Source organism: Ornithodoros turicata, unplaced genomic scaffold (assembly GCF_037126465.1).
Source record: "Ornithodoros turicata isolate Travis unplaced genomic scaffold, ASM3712646v1 ctg00000996.1, whole genome shotgun sequence".
Lineage (NCBI taxonomy): Eukaryota > Metazoa > Arthropoda > Arachnida > Ixodida > Argasidae > Ornithodoros > Ornithodoros turicata.
This window is the reverse complement of record NW_026999435.1, coordinates 240,657-265,329: the sequence shown is the minus strand read 5'-3', so window position 1 is coordinate 265,329 and position 24,673 is coordinate 240,657. Positions and strand designations below refer to the sequence as shown.

Here is a 24,673-nt window from a genome sequence, read left to right as displayed (position 1 = left end):
TCATCCGAGCACATCAATGGTACATTTTTATCTTCACAGACGAGAAGAAGACCCTACAGAATCATTCCGCGATAGATTAGCAGACTATGATAAGCGCTAGCCCGCGGCCGAAGGCAAGCCGGTTTTCAGCGCGCTGATTTTCATGATATTGTGGTTTCGTCACTAATTATCCTCTCCCATTTCAGAGCTAATCAAATCTTCCTTACCTCCTGAAGAGAAAATCTGTCCTGGGGCTTTGAGTGCACATTCAAATGTACTTAATCGTGCGAGCTCGCACCCCCGATAACTATAATAATTGTGGTAGGTTTACTCGTAAGTGTAAGCCTTCCAGCTCGGCAACATGCTCCACGTGCCGTACAGCAGGACTGCATATAATCTCGACCAGCTGAGGCTGGGAAAGTTTCCTACAGACGACGCTGAAAGCAATGTGCTGTTGGGGACACGGTTAGCTAAAATGCCGTCCCATATTACCTCGGTTGCGCTTAAAAGTGTTGTGCCAATATTGTATTTCCCAGGCAAAAATAAAAATAATAAAAATAATTGGGTGTTTACGTCGCGAGACAACTGAGATCATGAGCGACGCCACAGCGGTCGGTCTGTGGATTGCTTTTGCCCACCTGAGGGTTCTTTAACGTGCGATGAAAGCTCATCACACGGCACCCCGTATTAAACGTCCCTCGCGCAAGACTGCGTGTCTAAGCAACTTGTCCCCTGCCACCAAGTTGCTGGCGTCCTCGGCCGGGTTCGAACCCGCGATGTCGGGATCAGAAGGCGAACACGCTACCGATTGAGCCACCGAGGCCGGTCGCAGGCAAAAATCTGGAGTGGGACCACTTCAAAGTGGTTTATTGGACAGGTCCCACTTTGAGTGTAGGACCAGTTAGTGACTGGGACCAGTTGAAAGTGGAACCAGCTTCACGATGGTCCCAGTTGAAGTGGAACCTGTGGAATTGATCGAGTGGTCTCCTCTGCTAAGTGGTCCGTGATCCGGCCACTTAGCAGCTGGGACCACTGAACGCATGACCGAAAATAATGCGTACAAATGCACATATTGCTCAAATAATTACCGTTTATTCTGCTAAAAGCATACACTGAGCAGAAAGAAATAATCAATACATCTCTACATGTACATACCACGTGGTATAAGTCTGATCATTCTGTGTCTAGACAAGCATATGCCTGACTGTGCGATGCACTCACGGACCGCAGGGAGATTTCGTTCGTTGGCCACCTCACATCTTGTATTTTCTTAGAGAAGATGACACGACACTCCTGTTTTCTATGCAGGTCGCGACATACACCCCATTCCTCTTCACCGTACGTTCGGAATCTTCTTATCCTGTTTCTCTTCAAGTTCCTCCGAAGTTTCTAAAATGAAACATCTAATTAATAGTAATCAAAACGTCACGGTCATCACTCATACCTGCAAACATTCGCGACGTGCAGCCCGATTGGCGTTTCACAGTGCGTTCTGGCCCCTACGCCGTTTACGTCTTCTTGGCGTCAAAACTCTTCCGGGAAATCGACAATGTGTTGCACAGGAACCACTGTCATCGCATTGTCTTACAAAGCGCGCTGAAACACACGTAAATACTCCATAGGAGGTACACCATCCTTGCGACGGCTACTGAAGACAGAACCAAATTGCTGCGACGCGTCCAAGTTCCAACTGCCACCTGCCACCCACGGGCCACTGCCACTCTCGCCCTCTCCTCTCCCTCTCGGCTCTCGCCGTTTGAAGTAGTGATGGGAAATTCGGTTCTTTTTAGTGAACCGGTTCGTCCGAATCAGTTAACATTAGTGATTCGTTCAAAAGATTCGTTCATGAATCAGTGTCGTCACTGGATCATGTGGCCCTGTGATGGAGCCCCCACCATTGCCAGTCACGATAGTGGTGGCGCCAAATTCGAAGTCGGCAGGCACCGGGAGTTCGGTCTAAATATTTTCTTAGCTGTGATCAAGGCAGTGTCAAATACTAGTTTGCATGCTTCTGTGGTTTATCTCGGAGCCTTAAATTTTACAAGCGGAAACCGAGAGGGAGGTGAAATGTAACGTCATAAGAAGATGGAGCATGTTCTGTTTTTAACTTAGGATTTTTGAACTAACGTTAGAGATTCGAAAACCAACTTGCAGGCTGCGGAAATATTATCACGAAATACCAGGGGAGCACGTCCTCCAGCCCACGTAATAAGTCAAAAGGGATTTGTCCAGTGCACCTCACAAGCAACTTGTAATTATCCAATGAGCATAGCGAGCGATGCGGAGAGCGAGCACACTTCTGATTCCGAATGCTTCCACCCATACAACGAACGCCATAAAGCTCGATGTCGACGCGCCGAATGAACCAACTGTAAAATCCCAAACGCTGAGAGCGAGAACAACGCGGTTCTACGCAGAGAGTAGCTGACAACCGAATAACCCATGAACCAGTGAATCGTTTGCTCCCAAACGGTTCGGCTGCTCCTCGATTCATCCCGCGAGTCAGCGGCTCTCAGTCTTATCCGATTCAGCAATACGGTTTAGTTGTTTGGTTCTCTGTGGTTCTGCGATCTCTTCGACTCTCCGATTCATTAGGAGGTAACATTTGAGTAAAGAAAAAATCAAAGTATTTAAGTGTGTCCTTTTTACAGCCGCACCGTTATCCCGCTAAATGAAACAACAAGCTATCATTGTTTACCGTCATTCTAAGGAGCAGCGGCCACAATGCCCCCTAGAACGTTAATCTTCAAAGCGCCGATGTCCGTTGCAAGCGACACGAGAAGAGCACCACAACGAAGTGGTTCCTCGCATGTGCGAGCCACATAACCAAGCCACCAAGCGTCCAGTGGTTGACTACGCGAACCACGCGAACGAACCACTCTCCGCACGAACCAGCCGAGAACGACTGCGCCAGTGAATCACGAAGTCGCGATCTTTTCCACTCGACTCCTTCGACTATCCGTCTCTTCCCAGTTTGCTTCGATTCGTTGAGTGCGGTTCATTTGGGTCAGTACGATGGTACGATTCAGTGGTTCTCCGATATCTCTCGGCCCTGCGCCGGACACAAGCAGAATGCACCAATCATGAACAGCTCTAGCTTCTCCCTTGCCTTAGCACCTCCCCCTCGGGCAACTCATGTTCAGGGCTCCAAGGTGTCGTCGAATCCCCCCTCATCCACCCCCAGTGTCGTCAGTGTGTTTGTTGCCCTTCCTGTGTGTTGTCCTTCCACTGTTCCACAGCCACAGGCGATTGAATGCGTAGTTGGCGTGTTTGCATAGTGGCGCCGTCTGCTGCCGGACGACGATTGGTTCAAGCTTCAGAGAAGAGCCGATAGATGACGCGGTGTAACTACTGAATCTAGTGCTCTAACATAACTGAACCACTTTGAACCACTGAACGAGGATTTGCGGGACGAGGAATCGGTTCTCGTGGTTCACTCTTATGATTCGTTCGCTGCGAACGAATCATTTGCGAACGACCCATCACTAGTTTGAAGTTTGAATTGCCGTGGCGTCTTCACATTGCATCAGCCTGTGCAATTACCTTTCTTTTTTTGTTGTTGTCTTTCTTCTAGTATTTAGCTTAATTTTCGTTGTTGTTGACATGTATTTTTTTACATTTCTCTGGTACTTAATATGGCATGATATTCACCTCAGATGAGAACGTGCACGAATTGGCGAGTTACAGGGATACAGCATTCGCAGACGCGCGCACCTAGATAAACATCAATAAAAAGAGGTCATACCTGTGCTAAAATAGATCAGAGTAATAGATCAAACAAAACACGGCAAGTGTGGACAAGATGAAATCTCAAAGGGGAAGCTGGAAAGCTGCCCAACTTGGAGTCTCAGCGACCATTCTGGGAACAAAATGGTAACTGTGAGGCTCCAGCTGGAACTTCTGGAACCATCTGAGACCAGAGTGGTACCACTGATGTCACCAAAGTGGAACCAGCCACCTCACTTGGGAATCCAGCTGGGACCATCCACATTCAACTGGATCCATTCCGGGACCATCAAACATCCAACTGGAACCAGTCCAGATTCAACTGGAACCATTCTGGGACCAGTCCAGATTTTCGCCTGGGTTGAATATGGACTATGTGCTGCACGTGTTCATCATTCCAAAGAAATAGTCTTGCAACGCCTGGAGATTTAGAGGAGAGTACTGATTTTAGACAATCGTGTCCCCTACAGTACATCCCCCAGATTGGCACCGACCTCAGCTGGGAGCGAACCGGCCATCCTGCAAGTCAGTGCTGTACCAACACACACAGACAGCCGTATAAATATCTACGTAGCTTAGGTAGAGATGACACGGCGCATGCAGCTGAAAGGGGACGCTTGAAGGAGACTAACCTGCTACACGCGTGGACGCATAAACGTACGTGCTGTTCCAATGCAGATCATCTGAAGCCGGACTCGGCTCTGCCGGTTAGACTCAGCCGAGAGGTAGGGAGCAAGTAACCGCCACGCAGTTGGCACGGTGACCGCTCAGGCATTGACGCCACACACACACAGTCGAAAGGCACGTTGGACGGGCGGCGATGTTTAACACAGGGTTAGGCTAGCAAACGTTACACATCTCAATCGTATCGTAAAAATAGGAGAGGTGATTTAGCCTAGCACAATCATTAAAAACTGATGGAAATTTCTTTTAAGTTTTATTGAATTTTTTTTTCATTCTACTTTTTGTAACCGCTATGGTCGTGCGGAAAGAAAATTAAGAAAGGAAAATCTCGCCACATGCATTTTGAATGACCTATATCTCACGCAAACACCGCCACTTTTTCTTAAGTTTGCTTCACGTTCACATCACCTCACACAGGCGGCGCTGCCTACGACAATGTCACATGTCCATTCTGACGTTATGCACCAATCCTCTTCTTCTGAATGTTGGCGCCGCCTGTGTGCGGTAAAAGCAAAATTGAAGCACACACAGAAGAAAATGGCGGCTTTTGAGTGTGATATATGCCATAGAAAATGCATAGAATGACATTTTGCTTGATTCTCAATTTTTCTTCTACAGGACCATAGCGCACACAAAATAATTCCAACAAAACTTGAGATAAATGGCTGCCAGACTGCGAAGTGTGAGGCTGGCTGAACCCCGTCTGCTATTTTTGTGGTACGCTTGCTAGACTGACCGTGTAGATATCAAGCTAACAAAAGATACAGCATTGATCTCTTTGCTGTTTTCTGTGTTTGTTTAGATATTTGTACTAGAGAGATATTTGTGCCCAAATAGGAATAAAAAAGCAATTCAAGTTGCCCGAGTTCCAATTAAAGAACGACAGCTGATGGAAGGGCATCAACCGTGAGATTGGATACGATTGGAGGGTTATGAATAAATGAAATGAAATGAAATGGTCAAAGTGACATCGATTCCATTGTTAAGCGATCATTGGCAACGCCGAACGCGCGAAAGCTTATTGAGAAAACACCAAGTCACGTTGAAAGCGGAGCGGACAACAAGAACCTGTTCATCGGGTTTTGTGAGTAAGTTCATGGTGTCTTTCTGGAATTAGGCTTTAATTACATTAGCTTTTCTGGAGTATGCGAAGCCCAGATAGGAGCTGTAAATTTTGTGTCATCTTCGACTGGCGGCTACTGACCGCTCAAGAGCGCTCTTGAGCGCGCGCTTTATTGAATGGAATTGGAGTGACAGTTTATTTCGATAATGAACAATTATATAAATACCGAATACGTGTAGACGCATAGCAGTCTGCTATCTGTCTTTATCTTTATCCTCGACTGGTCAAAACGGAGTGCTCTGACAACGGATTGGGCCAGTTGTTTCTTTCTTCCATCTTTTTTCTTCCTTAATCTTAAGGTGCTCTGGCTTAGAGCATTGGTACTGCCAGTCGAAGATACCACAAGACTGGTGAGTTGGGTGCGAAAGGTTAGCGCACCTCAAGTGCATCCACAGGAAAATTGAATGCTGCAGCCGAGGACTGTCGATACGAGTTAGGCTAAGGTGCCCACTGGTACTTCTTGCCCTCTAGATAAAGGGTTCAGTCGATGAATAAATTAAGTCTGAGCTTGGTTAAAGCTCTGACGAAGGACGACACACGCAGCAGCTCAAAATCTAAACTGGTAGAAAAGTGGCAAACCTTAATTTCACATTCATTATTGCTTCGCAAACCGTAATATGGGATTGATGCATCGCATTGTAGGACTATGTGTCTTGAAAGTGGGCGGCGAACAACGTAAGCTATTTCGGCATCACCCAACCCCACCCTTGAAAGTGTGGTGATTTCGAAACTCGATTTGAATGATCAGTGAATGTGATGATGTGCTAATGTTCATTTCGTTGACATCATCGCTTACGTTGAACAGGGGATGCAAGCTGTTGCAGAAGAAATGGAAAAGGTGAGCCAACAGAGAGTTGATTGAGTGGCATAATTATGACAAGATGCTGGTAGTTATGCGAAAGTATTCTGATCATTGAAGCCGACAAAAAGGGCACGAAAACACGAGCGAAACGCAGGAAAAAAATTCTTTGAACTTAGTAGCCAACGTGTTCGGCTGTAAATTGCGCGCGGAAGCTGGCGTCATGGAGATTTCCACTCCCAGTGGACGCATATTCGGGATCCTACGGCGCATGCTCTTGGCGGAACCACGACACGTCACGATGACGCGTCGCGGAATCGGCCGTCGTTCCGTCAAGTTGCTCACTGTGTCTCCGTGCGGCAGCTCGCCCCGGCGCGGTGCCAGCTGTACTCCTTTGGCCGCTCCGTTGAAATTCGCTCCCGAGAATACGCCTCGCATGGCGAAGGTAAAATTTTGGTTCTAGAGTCAGAAAAATGTTTTCTTTCTGATGAAAACGAGAAAAAATAATTTCATAGTCCCTTTAAGAAGCGGCCAAGCGATAGAGTTTCCAGGACATTAATAATTAGAGCGCAGATTTGCATGCGAATGCTTGTTTCTTTTTATATATTTTCGTGTCTGAAAATGAAAAAATTCAGGCCTTTTTTGCAGCACGTGCGAAGAAGTAACAGCGACAGCTGTATCGCGCATCCGCGAGAAACGCGACATGAGGCCCACGGCTGTATAACGCACGAACGTGTGGACAAGTTTTTTGTTTCTTTTTTTTTTTTTGCCTTAAAGCTTCCCACACATCCTGCCGTGAATTTCCTGGCCAACAGTTGACGACGTTGTGGGCGCCACGGCGGTGGCGCTCAAAACGTCTTATAGCAAACGTCAAATAATTAAGCCCATAGCAAACGTGACAAACATGTCCAAACTCTTTCTTCGAAAGCTTCTGTGCAGAATCCGCGTGCGCCAGTGCAAACTCCGACGGACGAGCACTGGTTTAAGGTACACACGTATGGAACAGTTTACGTCTCTAGGTCTCGGCCTCGTGTTCCCTAACTTTCGGGCCTTCTCTCCCTCGTCTTGTCGTAGCCGGTTTGTGTTCCCTCACTGCTGGGTCATGTTGTCGTCGGCGTGCAGCCAATGCGTGTCTGGTTGCCTGTCCTCCCGGTGTCCTGTACCGTTTGCGTTCTACTGTGGCGTGTCGAGCCCTACACTCTCTATCTGTATACGCCGTACGCACTCTTCGCGGTCGCCGCATCGTGTGAAACACGGATGTCGCGAGTTTTTAGTTCATCTTTACCCGCGCTCTGGTGATGATCAGGGAAGGGTAACAATAATCGTAACGGAAACAGAAGCGGTATATTACCGAAATTGGAGATGGTAACGATAACGGAAACGGAAACGGATACCACTGTCATCCATTACCGAAAACAGAAACGGAAACGAAAATTATCGTGCGGCATTGAATTCGGTTAATGGCTATTACTATTGCGCGATGACATTTCAGTGACTTTTCATTTTATTTTTGTATTTTGATGACTCCATTCCCTCTAATGCTCTAAATACTACACTGCACGAGAGCATGGAAACAAAGCGCAATATCGGATATGGAGGGTACATCACTCGCTTACCTACTCGTGTCATTAGCTACCTACATGACACGAAGACATGAGACTTACACAACATAGACTCTAGCACTCTACTCCACCATAGCACGAGCATGACACCATGATTTTTATTTTTAGTTTCTTCGTTTCACCGAGGCTATATGCCAGTATTGCTTACTACTGAGAGCGTCCGCCTACGAATGCGACATTGGATAAAAGTTACGCCCACCTTGGTTTGCTGGAGTTAGAGTGACTGAAGACATGTTCCTACACTTCTTTAAAAACCTTGCAAGATGTGCGCATCCCAACGACGTAAAATTACCTGTGTAATGTGTACGGGTGACACCGAAGCAGCACTTGGGCAAAACAGGGTGTTGACAGAGCTGGACGGGCTGTCCCCCCGCAGCTCTGTAGCAGCCGTTCCATTACCGGAAACAGTAACGAAAACGTAACGGAAACGAAACTATAGTAGTAACAAAAATACGTTCGTAATCCTTCCCTGGTGATGATTATGATAATATCGCAATACCATAATTACACATGAATGTGTTGTGGTTTCATATCACTACACAATTGATTCGTTCTTCCATTAAATACACTTGGCGCGGAGTCAAGAAGAAACCATTTCTCCTGGGGATACGATGTGCCCTTGTATCATCTCCCAATTCACTCATTCGTTAACTATCAGTTCGCGAAGAGACAAGAAGGGAACATTCTGAAAACCTAGGGGACGGCGCAGTCGTCATGACCAGGGTGTCGAATCGAAACGTTTTTCGTTCCGGTTTTCGTTCCGGTTCTATCATAAACGTTCCGGTACCGGTTCTGCTCCGGAGCAAAAAAATAACGGTTCATACCGGTTTTAACCCGTTCCGCCTCTGGTGGGCATATTCATTCCCAGAAAAAAAAAACAAAAAAAAAACAATGTTGCAACATGTAAACCCGTTTATTCCGCATACATGGTATTTAATATTAATAGGCAGCTGTGAAATTGGTAGCTCCTGGTTCCTGAAGATGACTATCTGTTCAAACAGGCTTTCTCCTTTCTTGAAGCGCATGATACAGACGGACTTGTTTGTCGTGATGTCATACGTAAAGTACTTTCTTGCGGGATTGGTGCGATCGCGTCCCATCCAAGTGTATGTTGCTGCTTCCTAGCCAGCAAGCACCACCGCACTTATGCGACTAAAATCGAGGAACACCTTAACTCACAAACGCGCTCGACGGCTCCGTTTTCTTTTCTTCGTGTCCTGTCCACAAAAGAGGCGCCACTTCGCACGCGCTTGCCCTCGCGGATACGTAAATGTATTCAACTTCGCTGCTCTCAAACAAGGGACGCGTTGCGCGACATTACCGATATAGAAGCCGTAACGCAGCCCCCTTGGGTCGCTGTTTAGTTCAGGAGAGTTTGGGCGGATGTAATTAAAACGAACACTACGGCACATTGGTAGAGAGTCACAACCTGTCACATGTACCTCCAAGTCTATGTGCGCGAACGATAAAACGTTACAAAGGGAGCCTAAGGGCCGTAGTATACCGACACACATTCCACCGTAACTGTAACCCTCGTAAAGTATCCACTACATGACTTCAGAACACACGACGTCAGTTTCATTCGCCTATTCGTAGTCCAAACCGGCGAAGTTTTTTCTTGGACCGAAAACCGTTAAATACTATTTTTGGATTCCCTCCTGAGCGGAAAAAACGTATACGGTTTCGATTCCGTTCCGGTTCGCACCAAAATAGCGTGTGTTTTTTTCGGTTTTCGGTTCGCTCCGACACCCTGGCTCATGACACGCTGTCACCGCCGATCATGGCGCCAGCGGTACAGAAGCGGATTTCGACATACGACCACAGGAACCCCACTAAACGGAACAGCCAATGCTCGGCGCCAAGCGTCCGCGCAATCTCAGGCCATGGGTGTATGCCTCGAGAAGTGACGTGTATACTATGACACCGCTTATGTGCAATATGTTTCTCAGCAAAGATGGCCATGTGATGACCGAAAAAATCGCCTCACGCTGATGAACAGAAGACCCAGCAGAAGATAATGAGCGCAAAGGCACAGCGAGAGAAGCGTGCGAGGCAGACTATCGAACAACTATAGCTACGACTTGTTTTGTTCTGGGGCAATGCAATGAACGAAGGCAATTCGGAACAATAGTCGCGTGAAGCCTGTTGCTGCGTAACGAAGGAGGAGAGCAGCCAGACAATGAGGTACCGAGTATGGGAGCGCGTCTTCAGTATCAACGGAAATTTGTGAGCGGTCCATTTCGAACACCGTTTTCAGAGTGTGACAGCTCGTGGTTCGCTCTGACATAAAGACTGTCCAAGTGGAGTGGGGTGTTTTCTCAGTGAAACGCTTCGAGAATTTTCTATCACGCGTAATGTTTTAGTTGCTCAGGGTATCGTTTGTGATTAATATGCATTTAGTTTTGTACCAGTTGTTCTTTCGCTTGATGCGGGCTAGAAAGAAAGGTCACGCATGAAGGGTTTCATTGCAGCCGACTTCTGCAATCATTAAGGTGATTTGTGTTTCAAACCGCTTCATGGCGCAATAAGATATTAGTACAGAAATTAGTACACATTCTATATTCCTGCGTCGCACCATAGAACACACGACAACGATTCAATGTCGAGAGTTGATGACAACTCGTACAGAGCTATCAATTACGGTTTAGTCTTACACCGTATTGTAGAGCATTAAGGAATCGCACAGCCCCATTCCTTCATTCATACGATACCCGATACTACAGTAGAGAAACAGGGTTGTTGGTAAGTCATACTCAAAATTTAACGCAGCAGAGAGACATGGATGGACAGAACCAGACGGGACCGTTCCTTAGTTGTGATTCCCCGATTCCTAAGAAGCCAGAGTACGCAGCCTTCCCGTCTGGTTCTCTCCGTCCTTGGTCCTAAATCGCCGTCCTTGAAACGCAATTCTAGTTTTGTTCGGCATGTTTTATGTCGCTGTCCTTCTACATTGAATCAAGGGGTCGCACATTTCATGACGTCCGACAATAGCGGACACAGCCACGAGTACTCCATCATGCTACTGTTTTGAAAACAATGTGCATACTTTTCAGAACTTCGCCAGCGTGTACGAGAAAGCCTCACAGGTAAGGAACCGAATACGAGTCTAACACCAGTTGTGCATATACTTGTGTAACTAGGTAACATTATTGACTGCGAGTTATTCTTGATCGTAATTAATTTTGCAGTGTGGCTCAGTGGTTCGCGTGCTGGCCACGTCACGTCGAGGCTGGGAGGTAGCCGGGTTCGAATCCCGGTGCCGGCTGTGCTGTCTGGGGTTTTTCCTGGGTTTCGTCGGACGATTTTAGACATATGTCAGCACAGTTCCTTTAGAAGTCGGCCTAGGACGCACAATTCTCAGGGCGTCAGTCGTGACGTGGCTCACATATGTGAGGCCGACAATGGCGAGCTCTTTCACCATCAGCATAAATTTTGCCCCATTATGAAAAGCCGTGAGTCAAGGGGAAAAGGGCGCTGGAACGGAATGGAGAAGTCGACACGCACGGAGGGCTCCGCTTGTGTCTCTCCTTCGTCATGTCTATGCGCTGTTTTCCTCTGCCTCGATATGTGCCAACTTGCCAAAAAAAGGGGAAAAAAAAGAACTTAGTTAAATAATATCATCGCTCTCGCCTATATAGGCATCATTTAGAGAAGCCGTACAGTTTTCTCAGTTAACTAACCTTTACCTGTTCGTCCCGACGACGCATAGCCTCCACGTTTAAAGAGGCAGTGTTTACGAAGCTGTTCGTCGCTTAAATAAAAACCAGACAAAGTGTTCGCCGCGAGTTACTGCTGGAGGAAAGGGGTTTCTTTTAGAGTTCTCGTCAGTCGTAACCAATGTTGTGCCGGCTGCAAAAGCCGAGCAATGGAATACTGCGGCTCGCTACTCCGGAAAAAGGTAACGCAATTCTAGTGTCGTTAGAAAAATAAAAAAGCAACGCGATGCCACTTCCGCTACGAAATAAAAGTAACGTAAATATTATGCCGCAACTTTTCGACTACCAAACCCTCCACTAGGCGACACGTTACCTTAGGGATCTCGTTGCCGAATATGTCTAAAGAAGGGGCAGTATTTACGTTCCGATGAAGACAACAGGGAATATCTGGCGGTTTTTGAATCAACGCCAGTGACTGCGAATGAAATATCTAAGTGGACGAAAAGGGACCTCGTCATTGCAGCAGGTTACAGTTGGCATCGGGTTGGCCTACGCAGTGGAGCGAGGAGCGTCAGCCGTTTAACGTTCGCCGACATGAACTATCGCGGGAACAAGGCTGCCTCACGTGGGGGCAACTAGTTGTTGTTCTAGATGCATTACGACATCAAGTCCTGGCATTGCGTCACGAAGAGCATACAGGCATGCAGAGGATGAAGATGCTAGCCAGGTCCTTCGTCTGGTGGCCGTCAATCGAGAAGAATATCGAGGCGGTCATTCGTCGATGTGTTTTGTTTGTTTTGTTTTGTTTGTTTGTGTTTAGTTTGTCAAACGACTGCATCCGTGAAGACGCCGGGACCGTTTCACCCTTGGACGTACCCCAGTTACGTGTGGCAGAGAGTCCACATCTACTTTGCCATGAAGGAAGGGGTTAACCTCCTCCTGCTGGTTGACTCTTTCTCGAAATGGATTGAAGTGAGGGGTCTAAGGGGGGGGGGGGCACGACGACAACTGTCGTGACCATCGATACATTACAGGACACCTTTGCGGGGTACGGATTTCCGGAGGAGCTCGTCAGTGATAATGGGCCCCAGTTAATCGCACAAAAATTCGCTGACTTCATCCGTTGCTACGGTATACGTCACACACGTACACCACCGTACCACGCCGCATCAAATGGAGCTGCCGAACGGCTAGTACAGACGACAAAGAAGGCGCTCCTGAAACAAGTTCCACATGACAGATTAATAGACCAGCGCAGAACCCTCAGTCAACGTCTCGCCGACTTCCTGCTCGCGTACAGAAACGAATTCTGTGACAGGAAGAACACCGGCGGAACTGTTTCTGAAAAGGCAGCCCCGGGTAGAGCTGTCACATTTGAAGCATAGCTTTCGGCAAGACATGAAGAACCGTCAAAAGCCCGGTACTGACCTAGGTTGAAGCCGAGGTTCAAAATGGGGTAACGACTCTAAATGTCAGAGGCCATGGTCCTTCACCTGGGATGAACTGACCTGGGATGAAGCCGGGGCTTAGAATGAGGTATAGATTGTCCTCCACAGCACTGGTGGATTTTCTCGAGGCCGCAGACTGACTTAGCTTGAAGGCGAGTTTCAAAATGAGGTAAAGACAGTAGATATCAAAGGTCATTGTCCTCGACCGGATTGGTGGAGTTTCTCGAGGCAGCAAAAACTGACTTGGGTTGAAGGCGAGGTCCCAAACGGGGTAGAGAGTAGAGACTCTAGATATCAAAGGTCATTGTCCTCCACAGTATTGGTGGAGTTTCTCGAGGCCGCAAAAACTGACTTGGGTTGAAGGCGATGTCCAAAACGGCGTAAAGACTGTAAATATCAAGCGTCATCGTCCTCCACCGTATTGGTGGAGTTTCTCGAGGCCGCAAAAACTGACTTAGGTTGAAGGCTATGTCCAAAACGGGGTAAAGACTGTAAATATCAAAGTTCATGGTTCTCCACCGTATTGGTGGAGTTCATCGATGCCGCAAGCTGACCTACGTTGAATACGAAGCTAAAAAGGGGGTAAACAACGTCAAGGTCAAAGGTCATTGTTCTCCGCCGTATTGTTGGAGTTTCTCGAGGACGCAAACCGACTCAGGTTGAAGGCGAGGTTCAAAATCTGTTACAGACAGTAAATATCAAAGGTCATTGTCCTCCACCGTATTGGTGGAGTTCCTCGATGCCGGAAGCTGACCTACGTTGAATACGAAGCTCAAAGAGGGGTAAAGAATGTTAATTTTAAATGTCATTCCCCTCCGCCGTATTGTTGGAGTTTCTCGAGGATGCAAACCGACTCAGGTTGAAGGCAAGGTTCAAAATCTGTTACAGACAGTAAATATCAAAGGTCGTTGTCCTCCACCGTATTGGTGGAGTTCCTCGATGCCGGAAGCTGACTTACTTTGAATACGAAGCTCTAAAAAGGGTAAAGAATGTAAATTTTAAATGTCATTCCCCTCCGCCGTATTGTTGGAGTTTCTCGAGGACGCAAACCGACTCAGGTTGAAGGTGAGGTTCAAAATCTGTTACAGACAGTAAATATCAAAGGTCATTGTCCTCCACCGTATTGGTGGAGTTCCTCGATGCCGCAAGCTGACTTACGTTGAATACGAAGCTCTAAAAAGGGTAAAGAATGTAAATTTTAAATGTCATTCCCCTCCGCCGTATTGTTGGAGTTTCTCGAGGACGCAAGCCGACTCAGGTTGAAGGCAAGGTTCAAAATCTGTTACAGACAGTAAATATCAAAGGTCGTTGTCCTCCACCGTATTGGTGGAGTTCCTCGATGCCGCAAGCTGACTTACGTTGAATACGAAGCTCTAAAAAGGGTAAAGAATGTAAATTTTAAATGTCATTCCCCTCCGCCGTATTGTTGGAGTTTCTCGAGGACGCAAACCGACTCAGGTTGAAGGCAAGGTTCAAAATCTGTTACAGACAGTAAATATCAAAGGTCGTTGTCCTCCACCGTATTGGTGGAGTTCCTCGATGCCGCAAGCTGACTTACGTTGAATACGAAGCTCTAAAAAGGGTAAAGAATGTAAATTTTAAATGTCATTCCCCTCCGCCGTATTGTTGGAGTTTCTCGAGGACGCAAACCGACTCAGGTTGAAGGCAAGGTTCAAAATCTGTTACAGACAGTAAATATCAAAGGTCGTTGTCCGCCACCGTATTGGTGGAGTTCCTCGATGCCGCAAGCTGACTTACGTTGAATACGAAGCTCTAAAAAGGGTAAAGAATGTATATTTTAAATGTCATTCCCCTCCGCCGTATTGTTGGAGTTTCTCGAGGACGCAAACCGACTCAGGTTGAAGGCAAGGTTCAAAATCTGTTACAGACAGTAAATATCAAAGGTCGTTGTCCTCCACCGTATTGGTGGAGTTCCTCGATGCCGCAAGCTGACTTACGTTGAATACGAAGCTCTAAAAAGGGTAAAGAATGTAAATTTTAAATGTCATTCCCCTCCGCCGTATTGTTGGAGTTTCTCGAGGACGCAAACCGACTCAGGTTGAAGGCAAGGTTCAAAATCTGTTACAGACAGTAAATATCAAAGGTCGTTGTCCTCCACCGTATTGGTGGAGTTCCTCGATGCCGCAAGCTGACTTACGTTGAATACGAAGCTCTAAAAAGGGTAAAGAATGTAAATTTTAAATGTCATTCCCCTCCGCCGTATTGTTGGAGTTTCTCGAGGACGCAAACCGACTCAGGTTGAAGGCAAGGTTCAAAATCTGTTACAGACAGTAAATATCAAAGGTCGTTGTCCTCCACCGTATTGGTGGAGTTCCTCGATGCCGCAAGCTGACTTACGTTGAATACGAAGCTCTAAAAAGGGTAAAGAATGTAAATTTTAAATGTCATTCCCCTCCGCCGTATTGTTGGAGTTTCTCGAGGACGCAAACCGACTCAGGTTGAAGGCAAGGTTCAAAATCTGTTACAGACAGTAAATATCAAAGGTCGTTGTCCTCCACCGTATTGGTGGAGTTCCTCGATGCCGCAAGCTGACTTACGTTGAATACGAAGCTCTAAAAAGGGTAAAGAATGTAAATTTTAAATGTCATTCCCCTCCGCCGTATTGTTGGAGTTTCTCGAGGACGCAAACCGACTCAGGTTGAAGGCGAGGTTCAAAATCTGTTACAGACAGTAAATATCAAATGTCATTGTCCTCCACCGGATTGGTGGAGTTCCTCGATGCCGCAAGCTGACTTACGTTGAATACGAAGCTCAAAAAAGGGTAAAGAATGTAAATTTTAAATGTCATTCTCCTCCGCCGTATTGTTGGATTCTCCAGGACGCAAACCGAGTAAGGTTGAAGGCAAGGTTCAAAATCGGTTACAGACAGTAAATATCAAAGGTCGTTGTCCTCCACCGTATTGGTGGAGTTCCTCGATGCCGCAAGCTGACGTACGTTGAATACGAAGCTCTAAAAAGGGTAAAGAATGTAAATTTTAAATGTCATTCCCCTCCGCCGTATTGTTGGAGTTTCTCGAGGACGCAAACCGACTCAGGTTGAAGGCGAGGTTCAAAATCTGTTACAGACAGTAAATATCAAATGTCATTGTCCTCCACCGGATTGGTGGAGTTCCTCGATGCCGCAAGCTGACTTACGTTGAATACGAAGCTCAAAAAAGGGTAAAGAATGTAAATTTTAAATGTCATTCTCCTCCGCCGTATTGTTGGATTCTCCAGGACGCAAACCGAGTAAGGTTGAAGGCAAGGTTCAAAATCGGTTACAGACAGTAAATATCGAAGGTGATTGTCCGCCACCGTATTGGTGGAGTTCCTCGGTGCCGCAAGCTGACCTACGTTGAATACGAAGCTAAAAAGGGGGTAAAGAATGTCAAGGTCAAAGGTCATTGTCTTCCGCCGTATTGTTGGATTTTCTCCAGGAAGCAAACCGACTCAGGTTGCAGGCGAGGTTCAAAATCTGTTACAGACAGTAAATATCAAAGGTCATTGTCCTCCACCGAATTGGTGGAGTTCCTCGATGCCGCAAGCTGACTTACGTTGAATACGAAGTTTAAAAAGGCGTAAAGAATGTAAATTTTAAATGTCATTCCCCTCCGCCGTATTGTTGGAGTTTCTCGAGGACGCAAACCGACTCAGGTTGAAGGCGAGGTTCAAAATCTGTTACAGACAGTAAATATCAAAGGTCATTGTCCTCCACCGAATTGGTGGAGTTCCTCGATGCCGCAAGCTGACGTACGTTGAATACGAAGCTCTAAAAAGGGTAAAGAATGTAAATTTTAAATGTCATTCCCCTCCGCCGTATTGTTGGAGTTTCTCGAGGACGCAAACCGACTCAGGTTGAAGGCGAGGTTCAAAATCTGTTACAGACAGTAAATATCAAATGTCATTGTCCTCCACCGGATTGGTGGAGTTCCTCGATGCCGCAAGCTGACTTACGTTGAATACGAAGCTCAAAAAAGGGTAAAGAATGTAAATTTTAAATGTCATTCTCCTCCGCCGTATTGTTGGATTCTCCAGGACGCAAACCGAGTAAGGTTGAAGGCAAGGTTCAAAATCGGTTACAGACAGTAAATATCGAAGGTGATTGTCCGCCACCGTATTGGTGGAGTTCCTCGGTGCCGCAAGCTGACCTACGTTGAATACGAAGCTAAAAAGGGGGTAAAGAATGTCAAGGTCAAAGGTCATTGTCTTCCGCCGTATTGTTGGATTTTCTCCAGGAAGCAAACCGACTCAGGTTGCAGGCGAGGTTCAAAATCTGTTACAGACAGTAAATATCAAAGGTCATTGTCCTCCACCGAATTGGTGGAGTTCCTCGATGCCGCAAGCTGACTTACGTTGAATACGAAGTTTAAAAAGGCGTAAAGAATGTAAATTTTAAATGTCATTCCCCTCCGCCGTATTGTTGGAGTTTCTCGAGGACGCAAACCGACTCAGGTTGAAGGCGAGGTTCAAAATCTGTTACAGACAGTAAATATCAAATGTCATTGTCCTCCACCGTAATGGTGGAGTTCCTCGATGCCGCACGCTGACCTACGTTGAGTACGAAGCTCAAAGAGGGGTAAAGAATGTAAATTTTAAATGTCATTCCCCTCCGCCGTATTGTTGGAGTTTCTCGAGGACGCAAACCGACTCAGGTTGAAGGCAAGGTTCAAAATCTGTTACAGACAGTAAATATCAAAGGTCGTTGTCCTCCACCGTATTGGTGGAGTTCCTCGATGCCGCAAGCTGACTTATGTTGAATACGAAGCTAAAAAGGGGGTAAAGAACGTCAAGGTCAAATGTCATTGTTCTCCGCCGTATTGTTGGGGTTTCTCGAGGACACAAACCGACTGAGGTTGAAGGCGAGGTTCAAAATCTGTTACAGACAGTAAATATCAAAGGTCATTTTCCTCCACCGTGTTGGTGGAGTTCCTCGATGCCGCAAGCTGACTTAGGTTGAATACGAAGCTAAAAAGTGGGTAAAGAACGTACATTTTAAATGTCATTCCCCTCCGCCGTACTGGTAGAATTTCAACAATACTGAATCACAATTAAAACAATTTTAATTAAAACAGTGCTCCATCACCCAAGAAACGAAGAACAGGTGCAGTGCCCGTGTTGGTGATGGTTCCAGGTAGTTGTATTGCCAACTGTAGGATGGGACAAGCGGGAGCTTTCCCACATAACATTTCGAAAACAATACTGCCACACCCTAAAAACGAAGAGGAGCATCAAGTGGTGCTAGGCAGGCAGCCCCACGAAACTGCCAAACATCACTCTGAAGCCTTCATTGGGATCGCAATAGTGTAGTCCCAGGTAGTCCCAGATAACTACATTGTATTGCGAATTGTAGGATGGGACAAGCGTAAGAGAACAACCCATACGAAGCGTCCCTCAGAAACATTTATCGGGACCGCAGTAGTATATGACCCAAAAACCGGCTCGTAGAGTACACAAGAGCGAAACACGTTTGTGACAGTGACGGACGCCTCAGTATCTCGCACTGCATCTGCAATAACTTCAAGGCACCTAGCGTTAGAGAACGGGTATCCCTGCCCATCAGACATTGCGTTTTTTACTTGGCCTGCAGCTTCCGTTGTCATTAGAGACTATGACCACCGATATTTTCGCTCGAATCAAACGACTGATCCGAGTGTCGAGCATGTGGATTACGAGATGTAAGAAGCGTGATTTCGCTGAAACGACAACACGCTCTGTGTCATATCGTTTCATTCCGCAGCTATGACCGATTGGCATCGCGAAGCAAGATGACACGTGTTTGCATAAGCTGTACCAGTTGAGTTATCCAAATCCAAATGCAAATCGGTATACAAGGTAGAGTGCCAGTAATGGGGCCCCGTAGCAGAGCTAGATTAGGGGCCACTCAAGGTTAAATAAAATGTGTGGAACAACTGCTTGGAAAAATACACATGGAACAAACAGAATCGAAGCAATTAACATGGGTAGTACACGCGTGGAATAACACTGTGAATTCAGATCCGATGCACTCAGATGGCTTATAAACAAATAAGAGTGGAAGAGAAACTAACAAAGGAAAAGAATGAATACATGCAATTGAAGTGATATATGCAGCAACTGACAAGTAAAGAATACAAGGAACGGTGAACAACAACAAAATGAAAAATAAATGAGATTGGGCGATTAATGAGGTAGCTGTAGATATGAACTAGCGCTCTCTGACTAAGCCACCGTCATCAAGAGATGATGTTTCAGGTCATGACGGAAACGATGTAATGAAGGAATGACCTTCAAATGGATAGCTAATGAATATCACAAAGTGACTGACGTGAAACTGAACATTTGTTTCCTATAGTTAGTTTTAACTCGGCACAAGAGATAATTACGAGAATGAGAAAACGGGGGGGGGGAACTAGAAATGATGGCATTAGTCCTACGTGACGTAGGCGCGTGTCCAGTTTTAAGTACCTAAGCAAAAGCAAGAGAGAACGAGACTGAAACAGTGCTGGAAGTGGTAGTATTTCAGGGATATAAGTGGGTAAGATTTGAATGTTATAGACCAGGTTACAGCGGGATTGCTGGATGTTTAATGTTTCAATGAACAATGCGTGTCGTCTGCGGGAAGTTGTAGGATGTGACGACGAATTGAGTACGAATTTGTGTCTTTTTCCGGACTTACAGGAAATGTGGGGCCCGTATTGCCAATATCTTTCTCGTATTGGCGGACACTTTGTTATATGGAACCATATTGCCGAGTTTCAGCAAATATGGGGAAAGTCATGGCAAAACGGGCCCATGGGGACCCGTATGGGACCCGTTTTGCCATGACTTGGCGTGTCTCCAATGCTCAGCCAATATGGACCCAATATTGTGGGCTGCCTGGGATATTATTTGTTCTACATCTATATGTAGACCAGATTTCCCAGTTGCAGCCAATATCATTTGGTCGACGGTAATATGTAGATCATATCGCCGATTTTTATCCAATATTGTTTGGTCGCGGGCAATATCTTGACAATATTCTCAACTTTCATGAAATATTGTTTGACTGACGGCTATACGTAAACAATATTTCAAGTTTTCGGGGAACATTCTTTGGATGACGGCGATATGTTATATGTTTATTACGACGTGCCTCGTCTGGAGATAACAGTGCTATGTTTGGTGGCCCTCCGGGGTCAAAGATCTCACAAAGTCAAAATTGCCAACGGTTTTAACCTCTTCTTTTCCAGGCAGTTAAGGACGAGTTCAATTCGTTGAAGCAAGTAAGTATTTTAGTTAAATGCATACAATAGCGTTACGCGGGTATGGTGGTGCTCGGAGCTTCGCGCGACCAACATGACCACCCACAGCGCACGGCGTAGACGAGTTCGATCCCGGTCGAGGGCAGTAGCGATGTGAGGGAGGTAAACATTGCTTCGAGCACCGTGTGTCGGAGATTTCCGGCGCGCTTCAAAAGAACCCCAGGTGGCCCAAATTATTCGCAGTCCTACCCTGCGGCACGTGCAACATATTGCCACACTGGGCAGACAAATCTTACGTGTAACATCACGGTACCATTATTGACGTAGACAATAAACGCGATGACACAGACTATCTTGCACACGGCGCGGCGGATCGTAGCTCGTAGAGGCCAACTAGCTGAATGCTTTATTATTGTAGGAACTATGCTGTTCAAGATCCCTAAAAGTGAACGACATTTTCAAAATGACGTCTGGCTGTAACGATAATGTGCATCAACTTTATTCCCTACAAAATTTACTTTTACGTTGTACGGGTTGAACAATCATTGGACGCCCTGGACCCGAAACCCAAGTTGCTCTTTTTTGCCGTTCGTTGGAAGCACTGTTCATGTTCCAGCAATCGTCAAAATATTTATACGTAAAAAATATGCCGAATTGAGAAATAATCCTCACTGTGTGTTATCCAACAATAATGATGTGCAGGATAGTGGACAAAAACGTGGGAGTTATTTTTCACTTTACAGTCCCTTTGAAGATAAAGTGCGAAAGGCTGCGAAAAAAAAAAAAAAAACTGAATACACTTGAACGGATGGGTACACAGTTTATTCGATGTAGATTTCAGAGGATTGAATATCATTACTTGTAAGTAACTAGTGCTGGCAGTGCTACATCTCGGAAGTAGACGGGGCAATGATCAACACAGGAGATGGCGTGATCATCAGTGTATAATTCTGAATCCGAAGGTATGTGTGAAGGAATTGTTAGGAAAATTACAGCGAAACTTTCGTTGAGCCTGAGGAAAGGAAGAAACATGGAGGGAAAACACGGAACGAAGTGGACCACACGGGACTCAGACCAGCAATGGGAGTTTATTGCGAAAAGCACAAAAATGAAACGTAGGTCTGCAGCAGGACAACCTAAGGGTAAATGAGGTCCATAAGGCCTGCCGTTAAAGCAATGGAGGGCTGATTTACCGCAGAAGCTGTTACAGCTATGGCAGAGTATTCTGAAAGAGTGCGGGGGAAATCGTGCGTGCAGTGGACTAAAAGGTGGTGCTCTCGAAAGAAGAACAGTCCGGGCAAGTAGGACTCTGTTTTGCCATTTCGGAGGCAGGAGATGAATTCCTCATGTTCTTTTCATGTTCTCGGAGCACTGTGCTCAGACATTGCCTGTTTGATCTATGCATGTGGCACCACAAATTAACGGGACGCGTCAATGACAGATTTATTTCGACAACGTATTCCAGTGAGTATAGAGGGAAGTGCCTCGGGACGAAAGCCGCCTCTGCTTGAAATATCGGCGGCTCTCCGTCTCCCGTGTTTCGCCCCTGTGTTTTCATCGTCCCTCAGGCTCAATGTAATTTGGACATTCTCATCGTTCCGCCAACTCACTTGCACGCTTCTGATTTGTTCATAAGATTACAGCGTAAATACAGATGGTTTACCATTCATTGATCACTAACGGCGGATCAACGGTGAATAAATGGAAAACCGTTCAGTCAGTCACATGGCATCTTCGACTGGAAGCCGTCGATCACTCTAGTGCGTTCTAGTGGGATCGCTACATCTTCATCTGGATAAAACGAAGCGCTCTGACAAGAGCTTTGACAATTTTGTTTCCTTCTTCTTATCATCTTTCTTCCTCCAGCTCGGAGCGCTTTGGCTTGGCGCATTGGTGCTGGCAGTCGAATACACCGTGTGGTATTGACCCGTAATCTGTCCCTGATGGCTGAGACACGAGATTCCCTAGGGCTTGTTTTGGTTCACCTTGTACTGTTTTCTTTTTCAGAATATCGTGGCTCATCTTCCAAACTTGAACATGGTAAGAGCACGAAGCGCAAGCTAACGTTAAGTCTCATCTCTGGCGCTGGGTGGAGATTTGTTCTTCCCCTTTGTTCGAGACGATATGTAACAATAGTACGCAACATCAAGAAGACCTGTCCTGACGCCTGCGATGTATTGTACTGTTTAATGCACAGGAGGCTGGGCGTGAATAGTGGTCGGAAACTGCCAAGCAGCCGAACAGACTAGGTCGACGCGCTCTTTGCCCTGGTATCTCAGGTCCGAAATACTCGGAGTCACTCTGTGCAATCGAGAGATTCATAATTCTTGTGGATGTGTACGTAAGGTAGGGCAGGCTATCTTAGTCCGCCGCAATGACGCGCGTGACGCACTATTACCTCTACTGCAAGGCAACAGCCTCTTATGCAGGTTGTTTGAGAAAAAGAAGGGTAGAGCTTCTCACTACCACATGTCCGACGACTGGCTATCCTTTTGCCGTTCACAGTGCCGTTATGACAGTACTTGGAATGTAATTCAATGTGACTCCTAAGGTTTCATCGGGGGTCGTCAAGGGACCGTCGCCTCCGACCGCTCGAAGCAAATTCAGTGACACGACCCAAGTGTCACTGCAAACTACGGCAATATTTCTCATTACCGAAAATCCCAATACAGTATCCACCTATAATCCGCGCACTTTCGACATCCGCAATTCATTTCCTGTTGGCTCACGATTGATTCAGAATATATGCTTAGAACAGACATCCGTTTGTTTATGACTACTGACCGAAGTCTGATCGATCAGAATCGTGCCTCACGGCGACAGCTTACCTAAGGAATTACTGCATGCCTCTTCTGTTCTCGTTGCCTCTCATGTAAAGATATCTTCATGTTGCGAACGGAAACCTGCTACCAACTTTTCAGCAAATCAGCAGCCTCGCACACCTTGTGGCGACCCTTACCACCCGTAGTCGCTGATCCAGCATATCTCGTCCCCGTCTCTCGTGCCTGTCACTCTCGAATCTGAGAATGGCCTCCCGCACTATCCACCATCCCAGAGCACACGCACAGTGCCACTTGCTACTATGCGGTTGAAAGAAAAATCTTCCGGCTAACCGGTAGTGGCAGTGATGTACACAGCCTAGATAACGGCCACCACTGTCACGTCGTCCAACACATCACGGGACGGCTGTTCTTATTTGACATTGGTGCAGAAATTAGCTCCGTACCCCTCAGTGAACCTTACTACCGCAGTCATGTACCCCGCTTCACTCTGAAGCAATCAAACACTTCCGTGTTTTTGCGCCAAGATTTTCAAGCCAAACCAGCACCAAGACTTTCGGTGGCAATTCCATATCGCCAATACTGCTCTAGTTATCATTGACGCTGATTTCGTGTCAAAATATCCTGCAAAAGTCTCACAAACGCCACAACAGACTTTTCCGTCCACAGGTTTTGGATTCATTCCCGGCCATCCCGGGTCCCTCAATTTTAAGCGGTCCCTCAATACGGCTACGCTGGTGCCCTACAAGATTTCGCCAAGCTCGTCTAACCCCCCTTGTACAAACGGTCAACAATGACGTTGTACATCACGTTACAGCCTGCAGCTCTTCTGTGTATTTCCGCGAAACCACCTTGCATTGGCGAAGAAGAACATCGCCAAAGAAGGCGGAATTCCAACATACTATAGTGTTGTGTTCGTCCGTCATTATATTCAGCCTCAGAAAAGTTGATTTCCATCGTGTTCACTAGATGCCACCGCCTCGTACTGTGTGTCTAAGAGAAGGACAGAGAAAGAGGAGAAATGTAGAAAGAGAAATGTGATGAAAATAATCAAGTTGTTCCAGAATTCCAGAATTCCCTGGAGGGACGTACATTTTGGTGCACGCCTGCCAGAAACCGCTCACATAAGCTGTATTGTCATCGACAGGCACGGAATACTCCCATCGCGAGCTTCGCCAACTCAGAGAGAACTGATATTCTGAGGCGGTAACTCTCTTCCATATTCGAATTCAAGAATGATATCCAACATGAGCCCACAATCCAGCCGCTGATACCCTCATCACGACCAGTTCATTTCTGAACCGATGCCTCCTCTTCTCTCCACCGTCCACTTCTTCGACAATCTTGCTAATGCATAGTCGAGAGACGAGAAATAAGTGTGGAGCCTTATCTGCTCTTGTCACAGACGGTGACGATGTCGTGCCAGGCACCCACAGCTCCCCATAGGTCCCATAGTTTGAGGCAATTCAGGCAACACTGGACCCACGACCAATGAAAATGCGTGGCTTGCCTTTCGGCCGGCCCTGGCTACCATTGACTTGTACTGGTTTTCATACCTGACGCTCGTTACTCCAAAATAACTAAGACATTTTTGCCAGACTAAATACATATTTATTGGTCCAACGTATAGACTCAA

The 24,673-nt window shown here is 46.5% G+C and overlaps 1 protein-coding gene across 2 annotated transcripts in view; it reads left to right on the top strand.

Moving 5' to 3' along the window:
- The window catches only part of LOC135376045 (uncharacterized), a 259,567-nt gene that overhangs the window by 130,854 nt on the left and 104,040 nt on the right, over nt 1–24,673 (top strand). For both annotated transcript variants that reach the window (XM_064608649.1, XM_064608648.1), the window contains exons 16-19: nt 6,318–6,350; nt 10,987–11,019; nt 20,246–20,278; nt 22,265–22,297. In XM_064608649.1, coding sequence (XP_064464719.1) covers nt 6,318–6,350; nt 10,987–11,019; nt 20,246–20,278; nt 22,265–22,297 — 132 coding nt within the window. The remainder of the gene's footprint in view (nt 1–6,317; nt 6,351–10,986; nt 11,020–20,245; nt 20,279–22,264; nt 22,298–24,673) is intronic.